At 37.3% G+C, this 23,522-nt stretch overlaps 1 protein-coding gene across 2 annotated transcripts in view; it reads right to left on the bottom strand.

Annotated features, from left to right (window-relative positions):
* MYO16 (myosin XVI) overlaps positions 1-23,522 on the bottom strand; it is a 417,071-nt gene that overhangs the window by 141,027 nt on the left and 252,522 nt on the right. For both annotated transcript variants that reach the window (XM_036301819.1, XM_036301818.1), the window contains exons 23-26: positions 21,185-21,260; positions 16,225-16,400; positions 13,791-13,871; positions 13,089-13,294 (exon numbers count right to left, since the gene is read on the bottom strand). In XM_036301819.1, the coding sequence (XP_036157712.1) occupies positions 13,089-13,294; positions 13,791-13,871; positions 16,225-16,400; positions 21,185-21,260 (539 nt within the window). The remainder of the gene's footprint in view (positions 1-13,088; positions 13,295-13,790; positions 13,872-16,224; positions 16,401-21,184; positions 21,261-23,522) is intronic.

Raw genomic sequence — 23,522 nt, forward strand, 5'->3', positions numbered from 1 at the left:
ATTTAGAGCTCAACTAGAAAACTACACAGAAAACTAAGACAATATTCTTTCATGTCTTAGTTTATTCACCAAATATTTGTTGGTCATCTATTATGGACATACAGAAGTTCTTCCTTAAAAGAGTTGAGTTTACCAGGAATGACAAATATTAAAAATCCTGGTAATGAAATGTGCTGAGACTCACAAAAAAGATATGCAGGGTAAAGATAGTTGGGGTAACCAATGTCCTGGTTTGCCAGAAACAGTCCCAGTTTATACCAGTATTCCTGTCAAAATTATTAACCCTTTGCAGTCGTTTGTCTACTCTCAGCCACCAAAGTTTTTTTTACCGTTCCGGTCGTATGTCTGCTCTCAGCCACCACAGCAAGGAACCATACAAATCTTAACTCTACTCATTCATGTATCAGTTCATAATTTCTCTGAAAGCTCTTAAGTGTCTAAGCGACCTTGTCACGAACCAAAACATTGCCCCGACAAATTGGAGATATCGAAACTCAATATAAACAAATGCGGTCATTCCACACTCGCCATGCAAAACACTGTGGCGAGTCAGTAGCCTTTTGAGAGTGAAGAAATCGACAAGCTTCGGAGATACTTCGCAGAATTTCAAATAAAGCTTTACAAATTACGTTTAACTGTAATTAGGCATTCTCGCTTGTTAAGATATTTCAAAATAATATTCCAAAATGGCAAAAAGAAAGTTACCGAAAGAAGTGTACTGCAAATCTGAAAGTAACGATGAAGAGTTTTATTTTGGCACCTTGAATACTGACTCTGACATAGAAAGTGATAACGTTTGTAGTGATTCTACTAGTAGTGACGTAGTTCCAAAAAAGAATTAATAAATCTTGTTAATCCTTCATAATCTTGCATGTTATGTATCACTGCTCTTTCAATGGAAATTAATTCCGACCAGAACGACACCCATGTCCAAATTTAATACGACCGCAAAGGGTTAATAATGCCCCATGTCACTATAAAACATGCCTTGGTTTGGTCAATATACTATATGATCACCCTTGTCTTTAACAACATAAACTATTACTTTATAGACTAATCATGCCCATATTATACTGCTCTAGAGACTAGAGATATAGTCTCAAGTTTAGTGTGTATGAAGATAATGCTTGAATAACCTTAAGTCTCCTATTAACTCATTGGACTCTGAATGTGAAGATGATGGGGCCCTTTGCACCGAGTTAACACAGCATGTGAGGCCTGAATTAGCCATATCCATTAAGATGACTATTATGGACTGAATGCCCCCCTCCCCCCATTCATATGTTAAAGCCTTAATTCTCAATGTGACTGCATTTGGAAATAGAGCCCTTATAAGGAGGTGCTTAAGGTTAGATTAGATCTGGTGGGAGGACCTAATTCAATAAGACTACTATCTTTTTATTTTATTTTATTTTATTTTATTTTATTTTTTTATCACCATTTATCCCCCCTATACTCTCTTTCACTTTCGCTTTCCTCTTCCTCCTGTAATTAACACACTGTTGTCTGTGTTCATGAGTACTTCCTCTCTTGAGCTATCTGTCGGCTCTCTATCTGTGTCTATCACTATTTTGCTTATTAGTTTATTTTGTTCATTTGATTCCACATATGTGTAAAATCATATGATAGTTGTCTTTCTCTGACTGGCTTATTTCACTTAGCATAATGTTTTTTAGGTTCATCCATGCTTTTGCAAAGGGTAAGATTTTCTTCCTGTCTATGGCCAGGTAGTATTCCATTGTGTAAATGTACCATAACTGTTTTATCCAAGGACTAATGTCCTTTTATTTATTTATTTATTTTTTAATATATTTTTATTGCTTTTTTACAGAGAGGAAGGGAGAGGTATAGAGAGTTAGAAACATCGATGAGAGAGAAACATCGATCAGCTGCTTCCTGCATACCCCCTACTGGGGATGTGCCCACAACCAAGGTACATGCCCTTGACCGGAATCGAACCTGGGACCCTTCAGTCCGCAGGCCGACGCTCTAAAATGTCCTTTTAGAAGAGACACCACAGAGTCCTCTCTCTGTCTCTTTCTCTCTGATTCTTGCTCTTCCTCTCTCTGCATACATGCACCAAGAAAAGGTTATGGGAGCACATAGTGAGAAGGTGGCCACCTGGAACTCAAGGGGAGAGTTCTCGGCAGACATCAACCCTGATGGCATCCTAATCTTGGACTTCAAGTATCCAGAGCTGTGAGAAAATAAATGTCTGCTGTTTAAGCTCCCAACTGTATGGCATATTATTATTGCAGGCAAAACAGACAGAGATGATGGCTCAAACTGTTATACTGAAGGGTTCAGCTCAACCAAGATGTCTGGAACCTCTTCAGTTAAGACAGAACCAAGTAAGAAAATGAAAAGAATGTTTCATTTAATTTAACTGATGCATATGGAATTTTGTACATTTAACTAAAAAAGACAAGATAATCAGATTTGGGATTTGAATTCCTTTGAAATCAAATATCTCTGGACTTTAATTTACAATACGCATTAATTTTTCAACTTTCATTTCTCACTGGGAACTTAATAATAATGGAAGATTTTTAGTCAAATTTGGGGAATATCTAGGTGACTGCAATTTTTATTTGAATTGCTCTTTTGTTTTATTTTAGTATTTTCATTTATTCCGGTTGCAGAATACCTAGTAGACTCTGTTAGCCAAGAAGTCCAAACAGGAAATGGGAAATAGAATGCATTCACAACTTGGAATACTGAGTGCATTTGCGATCAATTAAAGTAATTCATTGTTGGCACACTTCAGAATCTTTGAGCAAACATCTGTATTGCGTATCAATGGTGAGGGGGAATATATAGAAGCAGTGCAGAGCTTATGCAGGTGAGAGAAAAAATGATTTGAAAGACTAGACATACCCCTCAGGGATATAACAACATCCCTAGTGTGTACAGACTTATTAGATGAGTCCAGTGGTTCCAGAACACAATACACCACAGAGCCAAGGAAACTCCCTCTTCTTTTCCAACATTTTCTTAACGATGAAGGTAGGGTGACACTCTGGGAAACTCTTACACTTTATAAGGGAAAGTGAAGTGACTGACTAGTCTCATTGGTAATTTTGGTGAAAAAAAAAATAAACAAAACCAGAGCATTCTCATCTGCTTGTGAACAACATGCTTGCAAAGGAACTGTTTTCCTCAAGTCCTCAAAGTCCTTCAAGCTTTACCTGAACAGCATCCTTCATGGGAAGGTCTGCAACTGTGGGTATAGTCCCCTAATTCTGGTGTTCTATTATCAGGCAAGTCTGCCTCTTACATCAAGCAATGTCCTTCAACCCAGACTTTATGAGCAAGAAAGGTGATGTTTTTATCTGTCCTTGGCCTCATCCTTTTGTCTTCTCATTTTGGTCAAAATTGGATGAGTAATAGATGATATTGATTAGGTCTCTTCAAAGATCCCCATTATGCCCTGAGGTACTTTGTATTCTCCTAAATTATTAAGATCATTCAGATATAATGAAAGAAAACTACCACATGCTAATAGTCATAATAAACAACATAATTGCTTTATGAAAAGAAGTGAATGATCTAAAGTAATAAAACAAGCAACTTAAAGGTAATTATTTAAAACTACTTTGATCCTGAAAGCAAGGTCATTTTGTGATTATGTTTTGTATGATGAAACTTATAATTAAAACACTGAGATACATCACTGGAGGGAAGTGAAGAAGCCCAGGTAAATCAAATAACAAATAAGATTCAGGATTCTGGCATTGCATTTTTTAATTTACTCTTAAAATTGTATTAAAATGAAATGCAACTGATATAATATTGAATTCATCCTGAAAATAGCATCTTGTCTATTTTCCTGGAATAGTAATAATCACCCTGATTTCATTTGTTTCACAATGAATGCTTACCCACATGGAATTATACATTGAGTGGCCAGATTATTATGACAACCCATCAGTACAATGAAATGAATTAGTTATGCAAATAATAATAATAATAATAATAATAATAAAACCTTGAGAGTATTTGCTTAGGAAGTTTTCAATATTCAGTATTTTTGGAAGTGTCAATGAAGTACTGATGGGGTGGTCATAATAATCTGGCCAGTCATAATAATATGGCCACTCAGTGTATATTAACTAGAGGCCCAGTGCACAAAATTCATGCACTGAGGGTTGTGGGGAGTTCCTCAGCTCAGCTTGCACCCTCTCACAAACTGGGACCGCTGCCTGCCTCATTGCCCTTAACCATTCGTCTGCCTGCCTGATCGCCCCTAACCACTCTGCCTGCCTACCTGATGGCCTCTAACTGCTCGCCTCCTGCCTGATTGCACCTAACAGCCTCTGCCTCAGCCCCTGCCACCACAGTTTCATATAAAAGGACATCCAAAATGATGTCTGGAAGGTTGTTCAGCTGTCCAGTCTAATTAGAATATTATGTTTTTATTAATATAGATTTTAAGTCATTTAAACTGATCACTTTGGGATATTGTTTCTAAGGTTGTCAGAAAGTTACTAAAAGGTTTTTTGTTTTCATTTACTATATTATTTTAAATTTTAAACTAGAAGCCCGGTGCCCAAAAATTTGTGTGTGCACTTGGGGGGGAGGGGTCCCTCAGCCCGGCCTGTGCCCTCTCGCAGTCTGGGACCCCTCGAGGGATGACGACCTGCTGGCTTAGGCCTGCTCCCTGGGGGGATTGGGCCTAAGCTGGCAATCAGACATCCCTCTGGCAGCCCGGGAGCCCTTGGGGGATGTCCACTTGCCAGCAGGGAGCAGGCCTAAGCTGCAGTCGGACATCCTTAGCGCTGTTGAGGAGGCGGGAGAGGCTCCCACCACCACCACTGTACTTGCAGCCATCAGCCTGGCTTGTGGCTGAGCAGAGCTCCCCCTGTGGGAGCGCACTGACCACCAGGGGGCAGCTCCTGCATTGAGCATCTGCCCCCTGGTGGTCAGTGTGTGTCATAGTGACCAGTCATTCTGCTGTTAGGGTCAATTTGCATATTACCCTTTTATTATATAGGAGTGCCTAGCCAGCCTGGGTGAGAGCCTGATGGCTGTTTGCAGGCTGGTTACAGCCCCTTCAGGGTGGGGGGGTCTTGCTGGGGTGCCTGGCCAGTCTGGGTGAGGGGCTGAGGGCTGTTTTCAGTCTGGCTAAGCCTCCCAGCAGGGGCCCTCACCCCATGAGGGTGTGGCCAGCCTGGGTGAGGGGCTGATGGCTGCTTGCAGGCTGGCCACTGCCCCCAGCCACCCAAGCTCTCAGTGGAAGCCTGGCTGGAAGTAGGTATCTGGGATTTATTTGTCTTTTATAATTGAAACTTTGTTGCCATGAGCGGAGGCCACAGCCGGCTCAGGGCAGGTAGGAAGCTTGGCTTCCTCCATCACCTGGGCAACCAAGCCTCCTGCTTGCTCCAGCTCCGTGGCTGCCGGCTGCCATCTTGGTTGGGTTAATTTGCATAAAGTCGCTCTGATTGGCTCTTATAGGGCATAGCGAAGGTACGGTCAATTAATATCTTTGTCTTTTATTAGTGTATTTAAAAATGTACAGTACTCCATTTTTAAGGATCACCTGTCTTACTATTCTTTGAACTAGTTTTTCAGCTATCATGACTAATTCATCCACATTCCATCATCCAGCTGCATGTCACCATTGAATTTACAAGATGGCTGTGAGTATGGGAATAACTTGTGGCCCATGAAACTCTCAAAATTAACTGGATTTTTTTTATAGCAAACAGACCAAAGATAATCGAGAGTGAAGGGCCCACCATTAAATTTTATAAATCTCCAGGGATTTCCTTTTCTATTGATGTCATAGTGCTGCTCTGGCATTCCTATCCTATTTCCTTTGGAAGCTAATAATAATCAAGAACAAAGAGATAATGCCAGGCCATTATGGCTCAATGGTTGAGCATTGTCCCATGCACCAAGAGTTCACTGGTTCAATTCCCAGTCAGGGAACATGCCCAGGTTTCTGGCACATTCCCAGTAGGGAATGTGTATAAGGCAGTTGATCGATGTTTCTCTCTCTAATTTGGCAAAATTACCCTAAAGAAATAGGACCCTTTGCCAATTAAAGCCTTTAGAATATTTAGTAGCTCCTAAACTTATTAATTCACATTTCTATTAAAGCTATAGTGGTAGTAACTGGCATGACCTCCATGTAACAAGACTGAAGGGTCCTGGGTTCAATTCCAGTCGAGGGCAGGAACCTTGGTTGCAAGATCCTGGGCATGCAGGAGGCAATCAATTGATGTGTCTCTCTCACATTGGTGTTTCTCTCTGTCTCTCCCTCTCCCTTCCACTCTCTCTAAAAATCAATGGAAAAAATATCTTTGAGTGAGGATTAAAACAAAAAAAGACTAAATGAGATAACATTTACAAAGAGTTCAGATAAGTACCCAGGGCCTAGTTGGTACTGATACATGTTATTTAAGGCAAATTCAAATAAAAGCTCTAGCATTTACTAATTACATAATAACTAATATCTTTATGATGAAAGCAGTCACTTCCAAAGATTATTATGAGGAATAGAATAATAAGTGTAAAGTGCAGATTTAGAGTTTGACCCACGGTGGGTACATAATGATGCTCAATGATGATGCCTGAATTGCTATTTCTGGTTTCAGTGCTTTTCCAAGTCATAATGACGTTTTTACTCAGAAAAAAATGTTTGTATAAAATAAGAGTGAACTAATAAATAATGCAGAAGGAAAAGATGAATGAATGAATGCTGTTATGAGAGATCATATAGCTCATTAGATTAGAAATAAGGACCTAACCTCATTATGAAAATACAAAGGAATCATAAAAGTCACCTCTCATTATTTGTCCTTTTTCTATGGAATTTGTTGTCCTGACTCTATCATAAAGGGGGTGAAAGAGATTAGATAAGGGGTTAGCTGCTCAGGGATTAAGACTGCCCACCTTCTGATTACGTCAATGTTTACTGGAACACTAGCTCACCCATTCGTTTATACACTGTATATGGCTGCTTTCTGCCACAAGGCAGAGTTGAGTAGCTGCATCAAGATCTTGTGGCCTAACAGCCTAGGATAATTGCTATGCAGCCCTTTATGGAAAAAGCTTGCAGATCCCAAGAGTAGGTGATGAGGGGATTTATGATTCATAATCTACTGACCAGTGTGACAAATTCCCTATAAAGGTATACTTCATTATGTATAAGTTGAAATGGCTTCTGGAATCTATTACTTATACCTCTCTCCTATTTTATATTCCATTAAAAAGTAGTAAGTCCTTTTTCCTAAACATCATTAAAACCTTAAACAATCAGCCAATACTGCAGAAGGGTTTTAACAGAAAGTTAGATTTGGCAAAATTATCCTGAAGAAAATGTACCCTTTGCCAATTAAAGCCTTTAGAATATTTTAATAGCTCCTGAACTTATTAATTCACATTTCGATTAAAGCTGTAGTGGTAGTAACTGGCATCACTTCCATGTAACCAGAAAAAACTTGTGGAAGATTCCAACCCCTATCTGTGACTGATGATTCTGCTTCACTGGGCAGCCGCTGCCCATTAGTTTAATCCAATAAGCTGAAGTGTGCCCTCTTTCATCCGTCTCCCCACACCCAATTTAATCCCAGCTGTGTTCTTTCACAGCTTGACCTTTCAGCAACAACTGTGTCATTTAGACAAGCTAAATGATTCAGACTATTTCTAACAGGGATCTTATCCAGTAACAATCTCAAAACACAGATCATGCACCCTCACCATGCCAAGCATAATAGCAACCCTTGTGGTGCTTTCACTGGGCAAGTCCTTCTGTCTTTTCCAAATAAGTTCACCTCATTAAAGGGTCAACCTCTCCCTGTAATGATGTTGTCCTACTCTCTGCTGCCAACCATAAACAAGCCCATAGATGAATGATGGATATGACCTAGAAGCTTGCCACCCAGGAGAGGATGACTATTTGGAGGGTTAGCACCCTGCGAAGAGTAAGAGATATATATGATTCATTGAAAAGCTATGTTAATTTAATTTTATCTTATTTTAAATATGTTTTATTGATTTTTTACAGAGAGGAAGGGAGAGAGATAGAGAGTTAGAAACATCGATGAGAGAGAAACATCGACCAGCTGTCTCCTGCACACCTCCCACTGGGGATGTGCCCGCAACCCAGGTACATGCCCTTGACCGGAATCGAACCTGGGACCCTTCAGTCTGCAGGCCCATGCTCTATCCACTGAGCCAAACCGGTTTTGGCTGTTAATTTTAATGTCACAAGAATATGGGCTACTAAAGAGAGCTTTGCAAAAGAGTGGTATGGCACCACATAAGGGACAAGGCATGGTGCCATACCTTGAGGAACTTCTCAAAACCATTTCTTCAGCATTCACCCATGATTATTTTCCACAATTCTATAATTTGGCAAAAATGATGGTATTATATTATTTAATACATCAAACTCACATACTAGTACACTTCCTGGAGAGATACAAAAATAATATCATTCCTATGAAAGCGCATGGCTGTGGAAGACTTTTCATTGTTCCCTATTACTTGCATTATCTTCCTTTAAGAAGATGTGACAGCTTGTCTCAAAGTTGGCCACTGTCAATTGCTCCCTTACCACTTGAAGGATTTGGGCTGGTCGGCAACTGCTTTGACCAATAGAGCACAGAGCCAGTGATGCTGTACTAGTCCCACGCCCAGGTTTTAAGAGGGCTGAAAGTTTCTATTTTTGCCTTTTGGAACTGATAGCCACAAGGTAAGAAGTCCATGACATTCTGATGGAGAGAGAGGCCACACAGAGGAACACAGAGGCACTGGACACACCAGGGAGAAGCGTCTTGTACATCCAGCCCCACTGAGCCCTTCAGCTAACACCAAACTCTTCTGCTATATAGCAGCAACTGTCAGGAGACCACAGACAAGAACTGCCCACAAAGTACAGTTAACCCATAGAACTGGGAGAAATAGTAAATTGCTATTGTACGCCACTAAATTTTGGGATAGTCTGTCATACAGCAACAGACAAGCGAGCCAGAAATGACACTTTCGCACTCTTCATTGTGTGTTTTGTGGTACCTCCTGAGTATGATACCTTTCCTCCCTAATGATGCTAACCTTGGCCAAGTGACTGCCATTAACCAATGAGAAAAAGGGAGCATCATATGCCACATCAGAACTTGGATCAGGGCCCCACTTTTATTATCTCCTTATAGGCCCCATCTCCTAATACAGTCATATTGGGGATTAGAGCTTCAACATATGAATGGGGGGGGGATACAATTCAGTCCAAGCAATATGTAATTTTATGTATCACGATTTTTATATAATAATTCAGTTCTGTTGCTCCTTTTCTTCTTCCTCATATATCCAAACTTGTGAAGTTTCCTGCCATGAGAGACAAGATCTTATATCTTTATCGTCCCCCTAGGAAGCTTCTGACACTATCAGGGAAAAATTCAACAAGCATACTTCTACACTAAATCAAAATAGGATCCTCTCAACTACAACAATTCTCCTCTTTCAATTAGGAAGACTCAGCATGATGAATAGTAATTAAAGCCCAGATACCAGGGAGCAAATTTGTAATATAATCATGTGCACTTGCAGATTCTACTGGAATGTCCATTGTCCACATTTGTTATCATGTTGGATATCAGAAACAATAAATGCTGTCCACATAAGTAGGTGTTTGCCTCAAAACTGGACATCTTTTTTATATTTGTCCCTTTTTTTTTGTAACCACATTCCTTTTTGTATACTAAACAAAGTCATTTGTTTTGACAGGATTTTATTCTCTAGCAGTTAAGACAAGGTGCTATGAATAGAAAATAAATATTTTACATAAGAAAAATACATTCTGTTGTCTGATAGTTTGGCAACCAAAATGTTCTATTAAATTGCACCTCTAGGCTTTTTATATATAATGATGCTTGATAGCCTGGGGAGATTTCAAAGTTCTGATGCGCTTTCTGAATAATAAATCATGTTATTTTCTGACGTGACAGTATGTGGATTGTGTTTTATTCAAGTTCTATTAAAACATATTATCTCTATTTATTGGTATTTTTGTGATAATATTCCAGACTGGCATCCTTCATTTAAGATAAATGATGACAATTTTCCACTGAAATAAATTAATAAAGCAATTTCTATTGATATGTCATTGCAAATAAAGATAATAATTAGACATCACATTGCCTTTTAAATAAGGGGTTGACTAAAGAAATGCAAAGATTTTCAAAAAATATCATTTCCCATCCCCACTACTCCTTTAAACAAATAAAGTACAGCTATGGTCTCTGTTACGCAGGAACATTACTTCAAATTGAACAACCATTAATATTCAAAGTCAGGTTCATTCTGAAAACATTGATTAAACACCAAAAATGCACAGGAATTGTGATTGAATAAGAGATGTCCCTGCCTAGAAGTCATAGTACAGCAAGAAAAGCATATATATAAAAAAATTGAACTTAATTTTAAAAGACACTCATTGCATATGCTATTTTAATAGAAATAAATCTTCATAGAGTGTATATGTAAAATTAGATTTAAAAAATAAAGATAAAACTAATTTTCTAATCATTATGATATATAATATTGTAACCTCCACCCCCGCCCCCCCCCTCCACACACACACACACACACACACACACACACACACACACACAGCCATTTTCTCTACCCTTTTCTCAGGGAATAGGGCAATTCAAATAACTGCTTGCTGGAACAGTAGTCAAGCAAAATAAGCCATTCAGAGAAAGACAAATACCATATGATCTCACTGATCTGTGGAATCAAATGAACAAAAGAAACTGAGGAACAAAATAGACCAGAGGTATGAATACATGGAACAGACTGACAGGTGTCAGAGGGGATAGAGGACTGGATGGACTGGATGAAAGAAGGTGAAGAGATTAGCCAAAGAATATATATGCATAGCCCTTGGATACAGACAATAGTGTGGTGATGGTGATGGCCATGGGAGAGTAGGTGGGGTAAGGCGGATGGATGGAGGTGGGCAAATGTGGGGGGAAATGGGAGGACACTATCTATAATAGTGTCAACAGTAAAAACAAAATAAAAGAAAAAAGAATTATACAGCTACCAAAGGTTATACTTGAGGAAACATAAGGGGGCCTTTAATGCAGACCTTCTTTGATTCCATGATTCTAGAACACTTTAACAAAATAAGGAAACAGAAAAAAATGCATTAAATATATTTTTTAAAAATTTCACAGTTAGATTAATCCTATTTCATATCCAATATAAAAATCCATCAACAGTCTTTTTCAAACTCCAAGTGTATACAGATCACTAGGGAATCTCAAAATATTTGCAGATTTCAATTAATAATTTAATAAATCATTGAGATTTTGCAGTCTCAAAAAGTTCACTTTGATTATCAAGGCATTCACATACTTTCAGCTCTTGGCTGGGAAAACACACACACACACACACACACACACACACACACACACACACACAAAACAGAACAAAGTCATAGCCCCAGATGACTAGGTATTCGAGGCCAGTGGTTCTCAAAGGGTTGTTCACATATCAGCAATGTCAGCATCACCATTAGAAATGAGAATTTCACAGCCTCACCTAGGCCTACTGAGTGGGAAACTCGGGGGTGCTGCCCTAGAATCTGTTTTAACAAGCCTCGAGTGATTTTCATGGACAATAACGTTAGGGAACAGCTGTTCTCAGCAAAATTTGGGAAGGGAGTTACTTCTACTGCCCAAACTCCAATTTACCAAGACCTGTGACCCTCTGATATCATATGCGACTAGCAGGTCCTACACCTTACCCCTCACCACAAGACACACCAGGGGGTCGTGGGATTGTAATTTGTATTGATTGCAATGTGAAAGGTCTTGGGTGAATGTGGGAATCTATTACTTTAAACTTGTTTAGGGGGAGATTTTAAACTCATTAATCCAAAGACTACTTGTACTTAAACAAGTGGGAAGGATTACTTTGAATGCCTAAACTATTATGTGTGGGAAATATATTGCAGTTCTTCCCTATAAATAGGAGACAGTGTGTCTATTTACTCGTTCATAAACATCTTTAAAGTTTTAACCCGCAGATATTTTGTCAATCTGAAATATAAACCTGCAGGTTAAACATATTCATTCCCCTAATAATTTATCGTGACTTGTGGCCAATTTTATCTTCTCTTCTGCAGATATTCTATCAGTTTTTTTTAAAGGATAGCTGAAGAAAACTCATATGATTTTTATCTGCTTCTCTGTGTTTTTGTGAAATTTACCAAAAAACACAATGAGGAAATGCTACTTCTTTCTTTTGAAAAAACAAATGTTAAAGAAATTGAATATAGAGTTTTAGTCATAAATACTATGCCCTTTGTTCTGAGCTAAATATTTCTAACTTATTAATTTAAGTTTAGCAGCTTCTCCAGACTAGTGACTCAAATGGAACTTCTGGTCAACAAAATTCTCAAAATCTCTTTTGTTAAATGAATGGATCGTCAAAAATATTTTTCCATACTCTATTGTACAGTTAGTTTGCAATCTTAAATGCTAGATTTTATTCTTACATCTTTATTACTATTTTATATCAAAACTATTTTAAAATTTCATCTTTTTATATAGGATTTTAACAAATGCTTTCTGGTTTTTATTTTGTCTGCCCCCCCCCTTTTATTGATTCCTTAAAATCAGACATTTTCATCTGTTTTAATAAAGCTTTATCTTCAAAAATATGTGATGGTCTAAATTTGGCCCATGAATTTTTTTATCATCCCCTAATCTAAAAAAAATGTTTTGTTCATAGATATAAAAAAGAAAATAATCACATATATATGTTCTTCCTTCAAATAATAACCTTTATGTAAACATTATAGATGACCATTTTGTAAATCTTTAAATCCAAGGAACTCCCCCAAACTTAAGAGAACATGAAAATGATTTCCAAGGTATCAAAGTTTAGCAACTTTTTACATTAGCTTTATTAGTGCGTTTCCTTGTTTCCCAGAGTACTTTGTTTCTTCTGGATGGGAGAAAATGAATAATATAAGCAACGCCATAATAAAGAAAAAGACCAGAAGACCCTCGTTGCAATATGGTCGGTATGCTCCACTGAACAATGAACAGTGTTTCACGAACAAAATTTACCTTGACAGGCAATCTGAGAAGGACAGGCGAACAGGGTATCCATATCGGATGATCTTCACCATCGCCAGGACCCCAATATATTGTAGCTGAGCAGACACGTAAAAATTATCAAAGGTATCTGGCAGCTTTGAGTTATTGGGCTTGATGCAATGAATAAAGTGTGGCGTGCACTTCTGAAGTTTTCCAATAATATCCGTTAGAGATTTCTAAGGAGAGAAGTAAAACCAAACTGATTCTTCAAAGACAACAAAATATAAAGCAATTTTTAAATAAGAATCTTTATCTTCAGCCCTAACTGGTTTGGCTCAATGGATAGAGCGTCGGCCTGCAGACTCAAGGGTCCCAGGTTTGATTCTAGTCAAGGGCATGTACCTTGGTTGCGGGCACATACCCAGTAGGGAGTGTGCAGGAGGCAGCTGATCGATGTTTCTCTCCCATCGATGTTTCTAGCTCTCTATCCCTCTTCCTTCCTCTCTGTAAAAAATCAATAAAATATATTTAAAAAAAATCTTTACCTTCGATCAGGACTTTAAAAGTTATGCCTTCACTCACTGTGTGTGTGTGTGTGTGTGTGTGTGTGTGTGTGTGTGTGTGTGTAAAGGTACTCAAGTGGTCAAAAATGGGGGAGGGGAAATTCTATATAAACCCTCTACAGTTGATATGATCAAAATTTAGGTTTTAGAATCAGAAAACATCACTAACCCTGAGTTGTGATGCAATGGTGACTGGACCTCCTCGTTCCAGTCTTTGAAGAAATGCAGAAGTTCCTTTCTTTTTCAATAACTATAAAGAAAACAAAAACAAAGAAAGGGTGGGAAAATTTACTTTACTAAATTCCATTTAGAAGAAAAAAACTCTCTCATCCATGTAAATTCTCTGACAGGCAGATATAGATTTAAAACAGACTATAAAAATCAGTATCAAATGATTTTCTGTAACACTACCATAATGTTGGGGAAATGGGAAACTACATATAAAATAACCATTACTACCAACCCTTCAAGTAGGTGGCTGTAAGCATCCTGCGCCCACTTTAATTTGAAATTAAATATAGATCCAGACTCACTTGTTAGTACAATAAACTCGCCCTGGTATTTTTACTAGTTGTATAACTAACTGTCCACATTTATCATGAAATGTCACTGACTCTAGGGCAAAATAACACTATTTTGTGTTACAAAGATTTGATGTTTTAACAACCATTGGTTTGTTTCCTTAAGATTAACTATGATTCGTTTCTCACCCTTTATTTTTCCCTACCCTTCCTTTTCTTCATTTTAAACTACAAAACGTTTGCCTGGCTGTGAAAAAGAACAATAGACTATTTTCTGTGATAAGTAATTAAATATACCTCTTAAAAGAAAAAAAATCTTGTGTAGCGAAGATTAAATCATAATGGAGATTAAAAAAAAAAAGTCAGTTAAAATGAAGCCAGGGGGAATGGAGAAATAAAGGGCACAAGGAAATTAATTAAATTCTACCATGGTCTAAAAGGAATCTCAACCACTAATGTACCTTTACATTTCACAAAATCATACGGACTTAAGCCAACATATCTAGTGATCCAAAATCAGTTATCTTTAAATAGAAAGATCTTTATAGAAGAAAATATTCTAATAAAAATCTTGTCAATTTGGTGTTATTGCTGCCATGGCAATAGCTCTTTTCCTTCCATTAAGATCAACTGTCAAACAGAAATGATTAATTATCACTGATGAGGGACTGTCAAATGACGCGACTGGTCCAGGATCAACCTTTTCCTACAAACAGGAAGCCCAGTGTGATGCTCCATTAAAAAGTGGGCTGACTCCTACCTACTCTGCCAGTCACAGGGGAGGACGTGCAGGGATGAGGGCAGTTTGAACAGAAGTGAGGAATGGAACACTTAAGGAGTAATCATAATAAATAAATCTCCACCCCTTGAAATTAAACATTCAATACCCCTTTCTGGGTGGAGGAACTACTGTGAGTTATCTCTCTTCTGCAGTCCTTTAGGGAAAATACTAATGGCATCTGTGCCTGGTAATGTTTAATAATTAAGGTTAAAAATTACAATTTAGAGGTGTGCGGTGATTTCTTGCTCTTGATTTCCAGGGTGATTGAAAAGGAAGGGCCAACAGGTTCAATGAAACCCTCAGGAATAGAGATCTCCCTTATAAAGGGTAAATCTTTGTCTTTTTTATGTAAAAGATGCCATTTTTGTATTCAGTGAGATTGAATTCCTGTGATCATATAGCTATATCAAAGGATCCCTAAGTCTCAGGTCTAGGAAACACACACACACACACACACACACACACACACACACACACATTTCTAATATATTATACACATTTCTGCCACTCTTCTAAAATAGAGCTGATTTTAATTATGCTTTCATTTTAATTGGTAAGCTAAAATGCATTCCAGCAAGCTACAACTGAGTATCTAAAAATGATTGTCCTGGACACCTTCCCAATCATATTTCTCATCTTTTATGGTTTTGGTAGAGGCAAGCAAAACAAACTGGGCCACACTGAATTTTAAACTGAAGACATTTCAGTTTGAAAAACTCTTTACTGAATTTGTAGTTCTATTTCACAAATAGTTTGAACCATTAGGTGTAAGAGCAGCCACACTTGTGTGAGACAAATACACATTTAAAAAATAGTATAATAAAAAAATAACTTAAATGTCTACAAAATATGCAGTAAAAACATTCTAGCACCTGAAAAAGGCACTGGGTCTGTGAGAAACTGCAATTTATGTTCAGAGACTTAAAACCTCTCAAGTAATTAATGTCAACAGAATAAGGTAGCTAAGTTAATCCCACCTTAGCCTACTAGCCCTAAAATTTACTTCCCATTCATCACAGAGACAGTCATAGAGATGAAACATAAATAGGATGTTGCACAGACAACCAACACAATTACAAATACTGTGTATTTGCTATTGAATTTTCACTGGAAAGTACTTTCCTATACTGGTCCCTCTTTCTGATGTTTATACTTCAAGTAGGCATCCTTTCATTTAATTTTTTTAAATTAAAATAAAAATTTCTTTCCTTTACTAATTATAATTGTGCTTTCTTAAAAAAAAGAAGCAAACATTCTAAGCAAACTTAAAAACAACCAAATGGCAATCACAAAATTCCTACCTTACTAAGTTCTAGATAATTCCTGTTTTCTCCAATAGTTGAAGAAGCTGTCATTTTCTTATTGAGCAGGGTAGATTTATGTCCTCTGAATTTAAAGGAAGGATAGGAAGATAGAAGGGATCCTGTTTGTGACAGTTTCGACTGGAACAAGTGATTGATCACGACATTTTCACTAGCTAGGAAATAAATAAATGAATATTTTAAGGTGGCACTAACATTGTTATTTACATTATACTTACTCCTCTTCCAAGTCCTTCAGCTAGTAACACATTCAGAGTGGAAGATGTAATCAAAGAGTCCATCTTTCCCTTTGCCTCTATTTTATTTTCCCCACGATGCATTATACCATTTGATGAATTCTGACCGCCCTTGTCCTTGGCCAGGTGTCCTGATCTATGTTTCCCAGTTCTCCATCTGAGTGCTTGGTCCCTCACTCTCTAATTGTCACTTACTACTCTCCTAGCTGTCTGAGCAGAATCTTACCCGATCAAGCCTAAGGGGCTTTAATGCACTTGCCCAAGTCATGAAGACACGGATTCTCTCAGGAACTCCTCTTGCAGGAAAGTAACTACCCAGGAACATGCTTCCCAAGCATCTAAGCTGTCTCAGGGCTGGATGTAAGTACCTATGAGACTATTTGGTAACTGCCAATCCGTACTCCTTAATCCCTTCACCTTTGTTACTCAGTGCCCCCACACCTCTCCCCTCTGGCAACCATCAGTCTGTTCTCTGTGTCTATGAGTCTATTTCAATTTGGTTTGTTCATTTAGTCTGTTCTTTAGATTCACATATAAATAGGGAATATAGTCAATACAATTGTAATAACTATGCATGGTACCCGGTGGGTACAGGAACTATCGGGGAGAACACTTTGTAAAGTATACTATTATCTAACCATTATACCACACACCTGAAACTAATAAAAAATAATATTAAATATAAACTGTAATTGAAAAATAAACTAAAAATAAAAAGCACATGTTGATATGTATTAGATGTTATGTTATGCAAATTCTAATAATTCCGGGATCTCATTCCTTTCTTCACATCTCAGAAAGAAACTGGAGTAATGATGAATGAATTTTTGGTTATAAATTCAAACAGCGTAGTCAAAACTGTATATGGTGTTTAAGGATCCAGAAGGCATTTTTCTTGTGTTACCTCTATCTATACATAGGCAGGTTTTTAAGCTTTAGTTTCCTTTTCTTTAAAATGACCATGAAAATAGCTACTTTGAGGATTGCTACAAGATTAAAATGTGAAATAGTGTGCATAAATAATTTAGGATAATGCTCAGCCCATCAGACAGTTAGCAATGTTTTGTACCAAAGCCATTTTACCTTTTCTACACCCATATTATTTTGCTTGTCCAGGCTAACATATTTATTAGCAATGCACTCAGTGCAAAGTCATTCTATGAATAAACAAACAGACAACTAGGGAGAACTGTCCAGAGAGGGAAGACATGGTCATGGAATGCAAGAAGGCAAAAAGAAGCCCTTTGGTGTTAGATGAAAAATAGAGTAATAGCATAAATTCATGACTTTAATATATAACTATATAGCTATCTATAGATATAAAAGCCTAAGTGACCATTTGACCGGTAGCTATGATGCACACTGACCACCAGGGGGCAGATGCTCAACACACAGGCATGAAAACATGGAACATACTGATGAATCTCAGAGGGAAAGGGGGAGGGGAGATGGCAGAAAGAGATTAACCAAAGATCTTATATGCATACTAGAGGCCTGGTGCACGGATTCATGCACCGGTGGGGTCCCTCGGCCTGTCCTGCGGGGATATGGCAGAAACCAGAAGTTTGACATCCCCCGAGGGGTCCCAGATTGTGAGAGGGTGAAGGCCAGGCCGAGGGATCCCACCGGTGCATGAATCGTGCACTAGGCCTCTAGTATTTTTATATATTGATATATTTTCTATATCTATATCTTAAATTTGGTAGTTCTGAAAGAGCCAAAAAGCCATGACACCACAATAGAAATGAGCTCACGAGGCCCCCAGACCTTGGTGTTTAAGAATAAATACTATTCTACTCTAAAATAAATCAAGGCTTCTTGGACACATGGCTGATTCTACATCTGAGGCAAGGGAGAAAAGCCTGGAACATCTTGGAAGAAAAAACATGCAAGGAAGTGCTAAAAAATATTATGAGAGCCTGTCAAAAGGACACAGGAGGCTCTCACTGGCCACATGTTGGCAATTTCAACATCAAAATAATAATAGTAATGGATTATGATTCATTGAGTAAAATAAGGGAATCAAGAAGAAACTAGACTTTTGGTGGTGAGCACATAACAGAGTATACAAATACCAAATTACAATGCTGTACACCTGAAATTTATAGAATGTTATCAAACAATACTACATCAATAACATTTTTTAAAGAGACAAGGAAAAAAACAAAAGAATTTATGAGTTCATATTGATAATTAATTAATCAGAAAGATGAGTTCTTATAGAATTTACTGTTGATGGAAAAAATGGGTTAGAAAACCATAATCTTGCAACCATAGAGAAATCGTTAATTTAGGTAGGAAGCATTCATTTATGCAAAACTAATGGGTGGAAGTTTGATGAGGACAAAAATATTTACATTGTCTCAAAGTGCTTCCTTAAAAATTACTTATCAAAGGAAAAAGTGACCTTTGATTAAAAAAAAAAAAAAACCTGAAGTATGCCACCTTCAAAAGTGATCAAGGTTAACTGGTAAAGTTTACAGGGACTCATAATTAGACATTACTATTATTGTATCGATGTTACATATTCTGAGAATTACTGATGTTATATAAGATAATACTCTTGATCTTATACCAGAGTTTTAGGAATAAAGATGCATTTGACTTAATCTCAAATGAATCAAAAATATATGTATATACACACACACAAAGGGAAGGAAGGAAAGAAGAAATAAAAGAATAAAGGAAGGAAGAGAGGGAGGGAGGGAGGAAGGAAGGGAGGGAGGGAGAAAGGAAGAGAGGGAGGGAGGGAAGAAGGAAGGAAGGAGGGAAGGAAAGAAGGAAGGAAGGAAGGGAGGGAGGGAGGAAAGAAAGGAGAGAAGAGAAGAATGGTAGAGAGAGAGAAAAAGGATAAAAGAAAGGAAATGAAAAAATATGGAATAAGGACATATGGGAGATCTTTGAACTAATTTTGTAACTTTCTTTAAGTTTAAATTATTTCAAAATAAAGATAAACAGTAAATATATAATACCATGATCTATTTAAATAAATAAAATTATTAGTATTTATTGCAAGTCTATGTATGGATGCAACCACAGATAAATAGTGTAAGATATTAAAACATTTCACAGATTCATAAAATGCTGTAACAACCATGCATCTTTTGTTCATATGATAGAATGGGTGTGCAACTATGACTCATTGGCCACATCTGGCCTACTTCTTGTTTTGGTCAATAAAGTTTCATGGAATACACCATGTCCATCTGTGTTGTCTAGGGCTGTTTTCTTATAACAGCAGAATTCAGCAGAGACCTTATGACTTGCAAAGCCTAAGGTATTTATTTTCTGTCCCTTTAAGGAAAATGTTGCTATGTCTTGCATAAATATCTAAGAGCATTTGGTGAATTCTGTCTTCTTCCTCAATGTGCCTAAATCCTGAAGTGTTTAGAATAAAGCAAGAATCACTAGTTTTTCTCTTGGAAATTTTAGCAAGTTTACACAAAAGAATGGCTTTAAAATGTTGGAACTCTATTAAAATGAGGAGAATTGCAATATCACTAGCCATCATATCCTCATTCTAAATATATATTCTATGACCATAAAATACAAAACTAAGAAAATGTCATTGTACCACCTGGAAAACATGCTGTATATAAGATCTTTATAGAATGTGTGGGTTAACTGAAAGTATGTTATGAATGAAAGTTCAAATATTGAAAAACAGTAAGACATTTCCAATGCAATGATAATCAATAGGACCGTTTTTTACAATTTCTTCCTTCTATGTGGTATTATTCCAAGTCCATATTTTATCATTAGTCTCAGTCTTTCAGAGAACTCACAAAAACCCGAAGTTCTAAGAGGCAAGCAGAGTAATTCCCTGTGTAAAACAATATATTGTAACTGTGCTGTTTGGCTTAAGGCAAATATGTTCCTCAAACCAGAAGTGATAGGAATATCTTACTTCCAGCTCAAAGGTGTCCCCTTATTTCATGAAAGACTATCATGTGCTTCTTTCCCTAGGAAAGATAAATGACACTATCTCATTCAGAGCAACATAAAACACAAAAGATGATATGCTTTAATTCATTGAAAAGGTTATTAGGAAAATGTGAATCACTGCAGAACTGCTATTAAGAAAATAATTACTAGAGGAGATAGAAATATATATTGACATATATAATTACACTATATATACATGTAGCATATAACTTTAGTATAGTATAGAATTACAGATATACATATACAAAGTACTAAGATTCAGGAGGTAGATGGAACCTATAAATGTATATTGATGTATGTATATATGTATGTGCATGAGTACATATCAATTTGTATGCTTATTCTACTTTGTGAGCATTAGTTCTTTATATAAATTACATAAGAATAAACTACCCCTTATGTGTGTTTCAGAATCGTCTTAAGTAATGGAATTCACCCTGCTGTGGCCTAAATAACTTTGGAAGCCATATTCATCTTCATTAGTCTTCACAGAAGAGCTTTTTTATATTCATAACACTAGAGTGTTAAAGGTGTTTTATATTTCTATCTGCTAAAAGCTTAGTTAAATTATGGTTTTTACTAGGCTCCAAATTAAATTGTAACCAATGTATAGTGTGGAAAGATCCATTCTTTATGATTCTGGGCATTAGAATGTAACAGAATTTAAATTATCCTTTAGCTGGTGGCATATTTTATAGGATAATGTTCAGAGAACTAAGAAATGTGGGGTATTTTAACCATAGGAAGGAGAAACTTACTTTTCATTACAAATGAAAGATTCCGTGAAAGGGAGTCTTTATTTTTTTCAATTGCTCCAACAATTTCATACGTTACCTAGGATAAAAGAAAATGGCATAATTATTAATGATGAAACATGACCACAAGAATAATTCCTTTAAAGAACAACTTGATTGGGGGAGGTTTAAAGTTATTCATAAAAAGCTCCTTCAGGTCTTAGAGTTCACATTACATGCAGGTTCAAAGTGCTCACCTGTGTGCTGTCATTCTGCACATCACACAAGGGACACCTCTCTGTTCTAATTTGCAAAGCCCTCCTCTCATCATTAGTTTAAGAGAAAATGGTGGTGACTCACATTCATAGAGTAACCTTTATATTTAAGGCCTCTAACCTGCGCAGAAAACGCACTAAGCAAGTGGAAAGACTCCGTGACACCTTGAAAAGGAAGTGTGATTTCAGTTTGATAAATTCAGTCTCTTTATTAAAAGGGCCCTTTTGGATCATTTTTTAAAAATATATTTTATTGATTTTTTACAGAGAGGAAGGGAGAGAGATAGAGAGTTGGAAACATCGATGAGAGAGAAACATCGATCAGCTGCCTCCTGCACATCTCCTACTGGGAATGTGCCCGCAACCCAGGTACATGCCCTTGACCAGAATCGAACCTGGGACCCTTCAGTCCGCAGGCCGACGCTCTATCCACTGAGCCAAACCAGTTTCAGCAAGGATCATTTACACCATTAATCTGAAGTCTTTAAAATGAAGAAAACATATGAAAAAATAATGCCTAGATTATTCAAGGACAGTTTACTTCTAAATACACTCAAATGACTTTATTGTCTGCTTTCATTGGTATTCCAGTCTGGCCTGGAAGATTTGGTCTCTTAAGAGATTCATGTTTATTGCCTCTCCCAATCTCAGCTAAGCATGAACTTCAATGTGGTCTTGAGAAATCAGCTCAGCCAGAAGGCTTATCAGTTTCAACAGCTGCTTCTGCTTCTTGTGGAAAAATTTTGAGGCATGTCACTATGGTCAGGTGTCATAGGCTGTCCTTTGCCCTGGTGGGTCAGGACTGAACTAAGGGAAGCAGCTGCCCAATGGATGCCACCTCTTTTTTCAAAATATATTTTTATTGATTTCAGAGAGGAAGGGAGAGAGAAAGAGGTAGAAACATCAGTGATAAGAGAGAATCTGATCTGCTGCCTCCTGCATGTCCCACACTGGAGGTCAAGTCTGCAAAGTCTGCAACCCGGGCATGTGTCCTGAGTGGGAACTGAACTGAGACCTCCTGGTTCATATGTTGATGCTCAGCCACTGAGCCACACTGGCCAGGCTGAATGGCACATCGCCCATAAGGGAGTATGGGTGGTTAGATCAATAAAGACAACAATCACCCAACTGCTTGTGAAATTTTAACTAGTCAGCTTGAGAGGACTGTCTCATGGGCAGCAAGAGGGGACTAAACAGAAAAGGAATCCATGAGAAAGAGGCTATGTATCTAGTGAGAGGAATATAGAAAAAAGCCAAATAACCCCAAATGAGCCTTGCAGATGCACATTCAGTTGTAAGAAATAATTCAGTTGTGGACCCTTCACCCAATCACTCCAATGATAATATCCTAGCAAACCATCACAACCAGAATATTGACATTAATGAGCTAAACATTCAGGACATTCACATCATCGCCTGGATCACCCATGTTGACAATTTATGGGTACACTCACCTGCCTAAAATCAATTGAACACATCTGTATGAATCTATTTCTCCATTCTTTAATCTGTTCCATTGACCTATGTCCTCACCTCCATCTTGATTAATTTATAATATGACTTTAAATTAAGTAGACTAATTCCTCCCACATTATTTTCCTTTATAAGAGTTGTTTTAACTATTCTACTTTCTTCATGTTTTCATATACATTTTAGAATAATATTCACTATATATTGCTATATCTAAATAAAATTTCACATGATTTTGATAGGAATTACATCAAACCCCTGTATCAATTTGGGGAGAATTATTACTATATTATTAGTAAATTGACTATTTATTGTATTGTCTTCAAATCCACAAATATGACATATATCTCCTTTTATTTAGATCTTTGACTTTTTTCATCCACATTTTGTGGTTTTTAGCATATAGATCTTCATGTTTTGTTAGATTTATACCTATTTGCATTTTTATGAGTGATTATCAATGTTATATTTTAAATTTACTGTCCATTACTAGTATCTATATAAAAAAACTAAGTGACCATTATAACCAGTCGACCAGTTGCTATGACACACACTGACCACCAGGGAGCAGATGCTCAATGCAGGAGCTGCCCCTAGTGATTGGTGTGCTCCACAGC

The sequence above is a fragment of the Myotis myotis genome, unplaced genomic scaffold, assembly GCF_014108235.1.
Source record: "Myotis myotis isolate mMyoMyo1 unplaced genomic scaffold, mMyoMyo1.p scaffold_m19_p_3, whole genome shotgun sequence".
Classification (NCBI taxonomy): Eukaryota; Metazoa; Chordata; class Mammalia; order Chiroptera; family Vespertilionidae; genus Myotis; species Myotis myotis.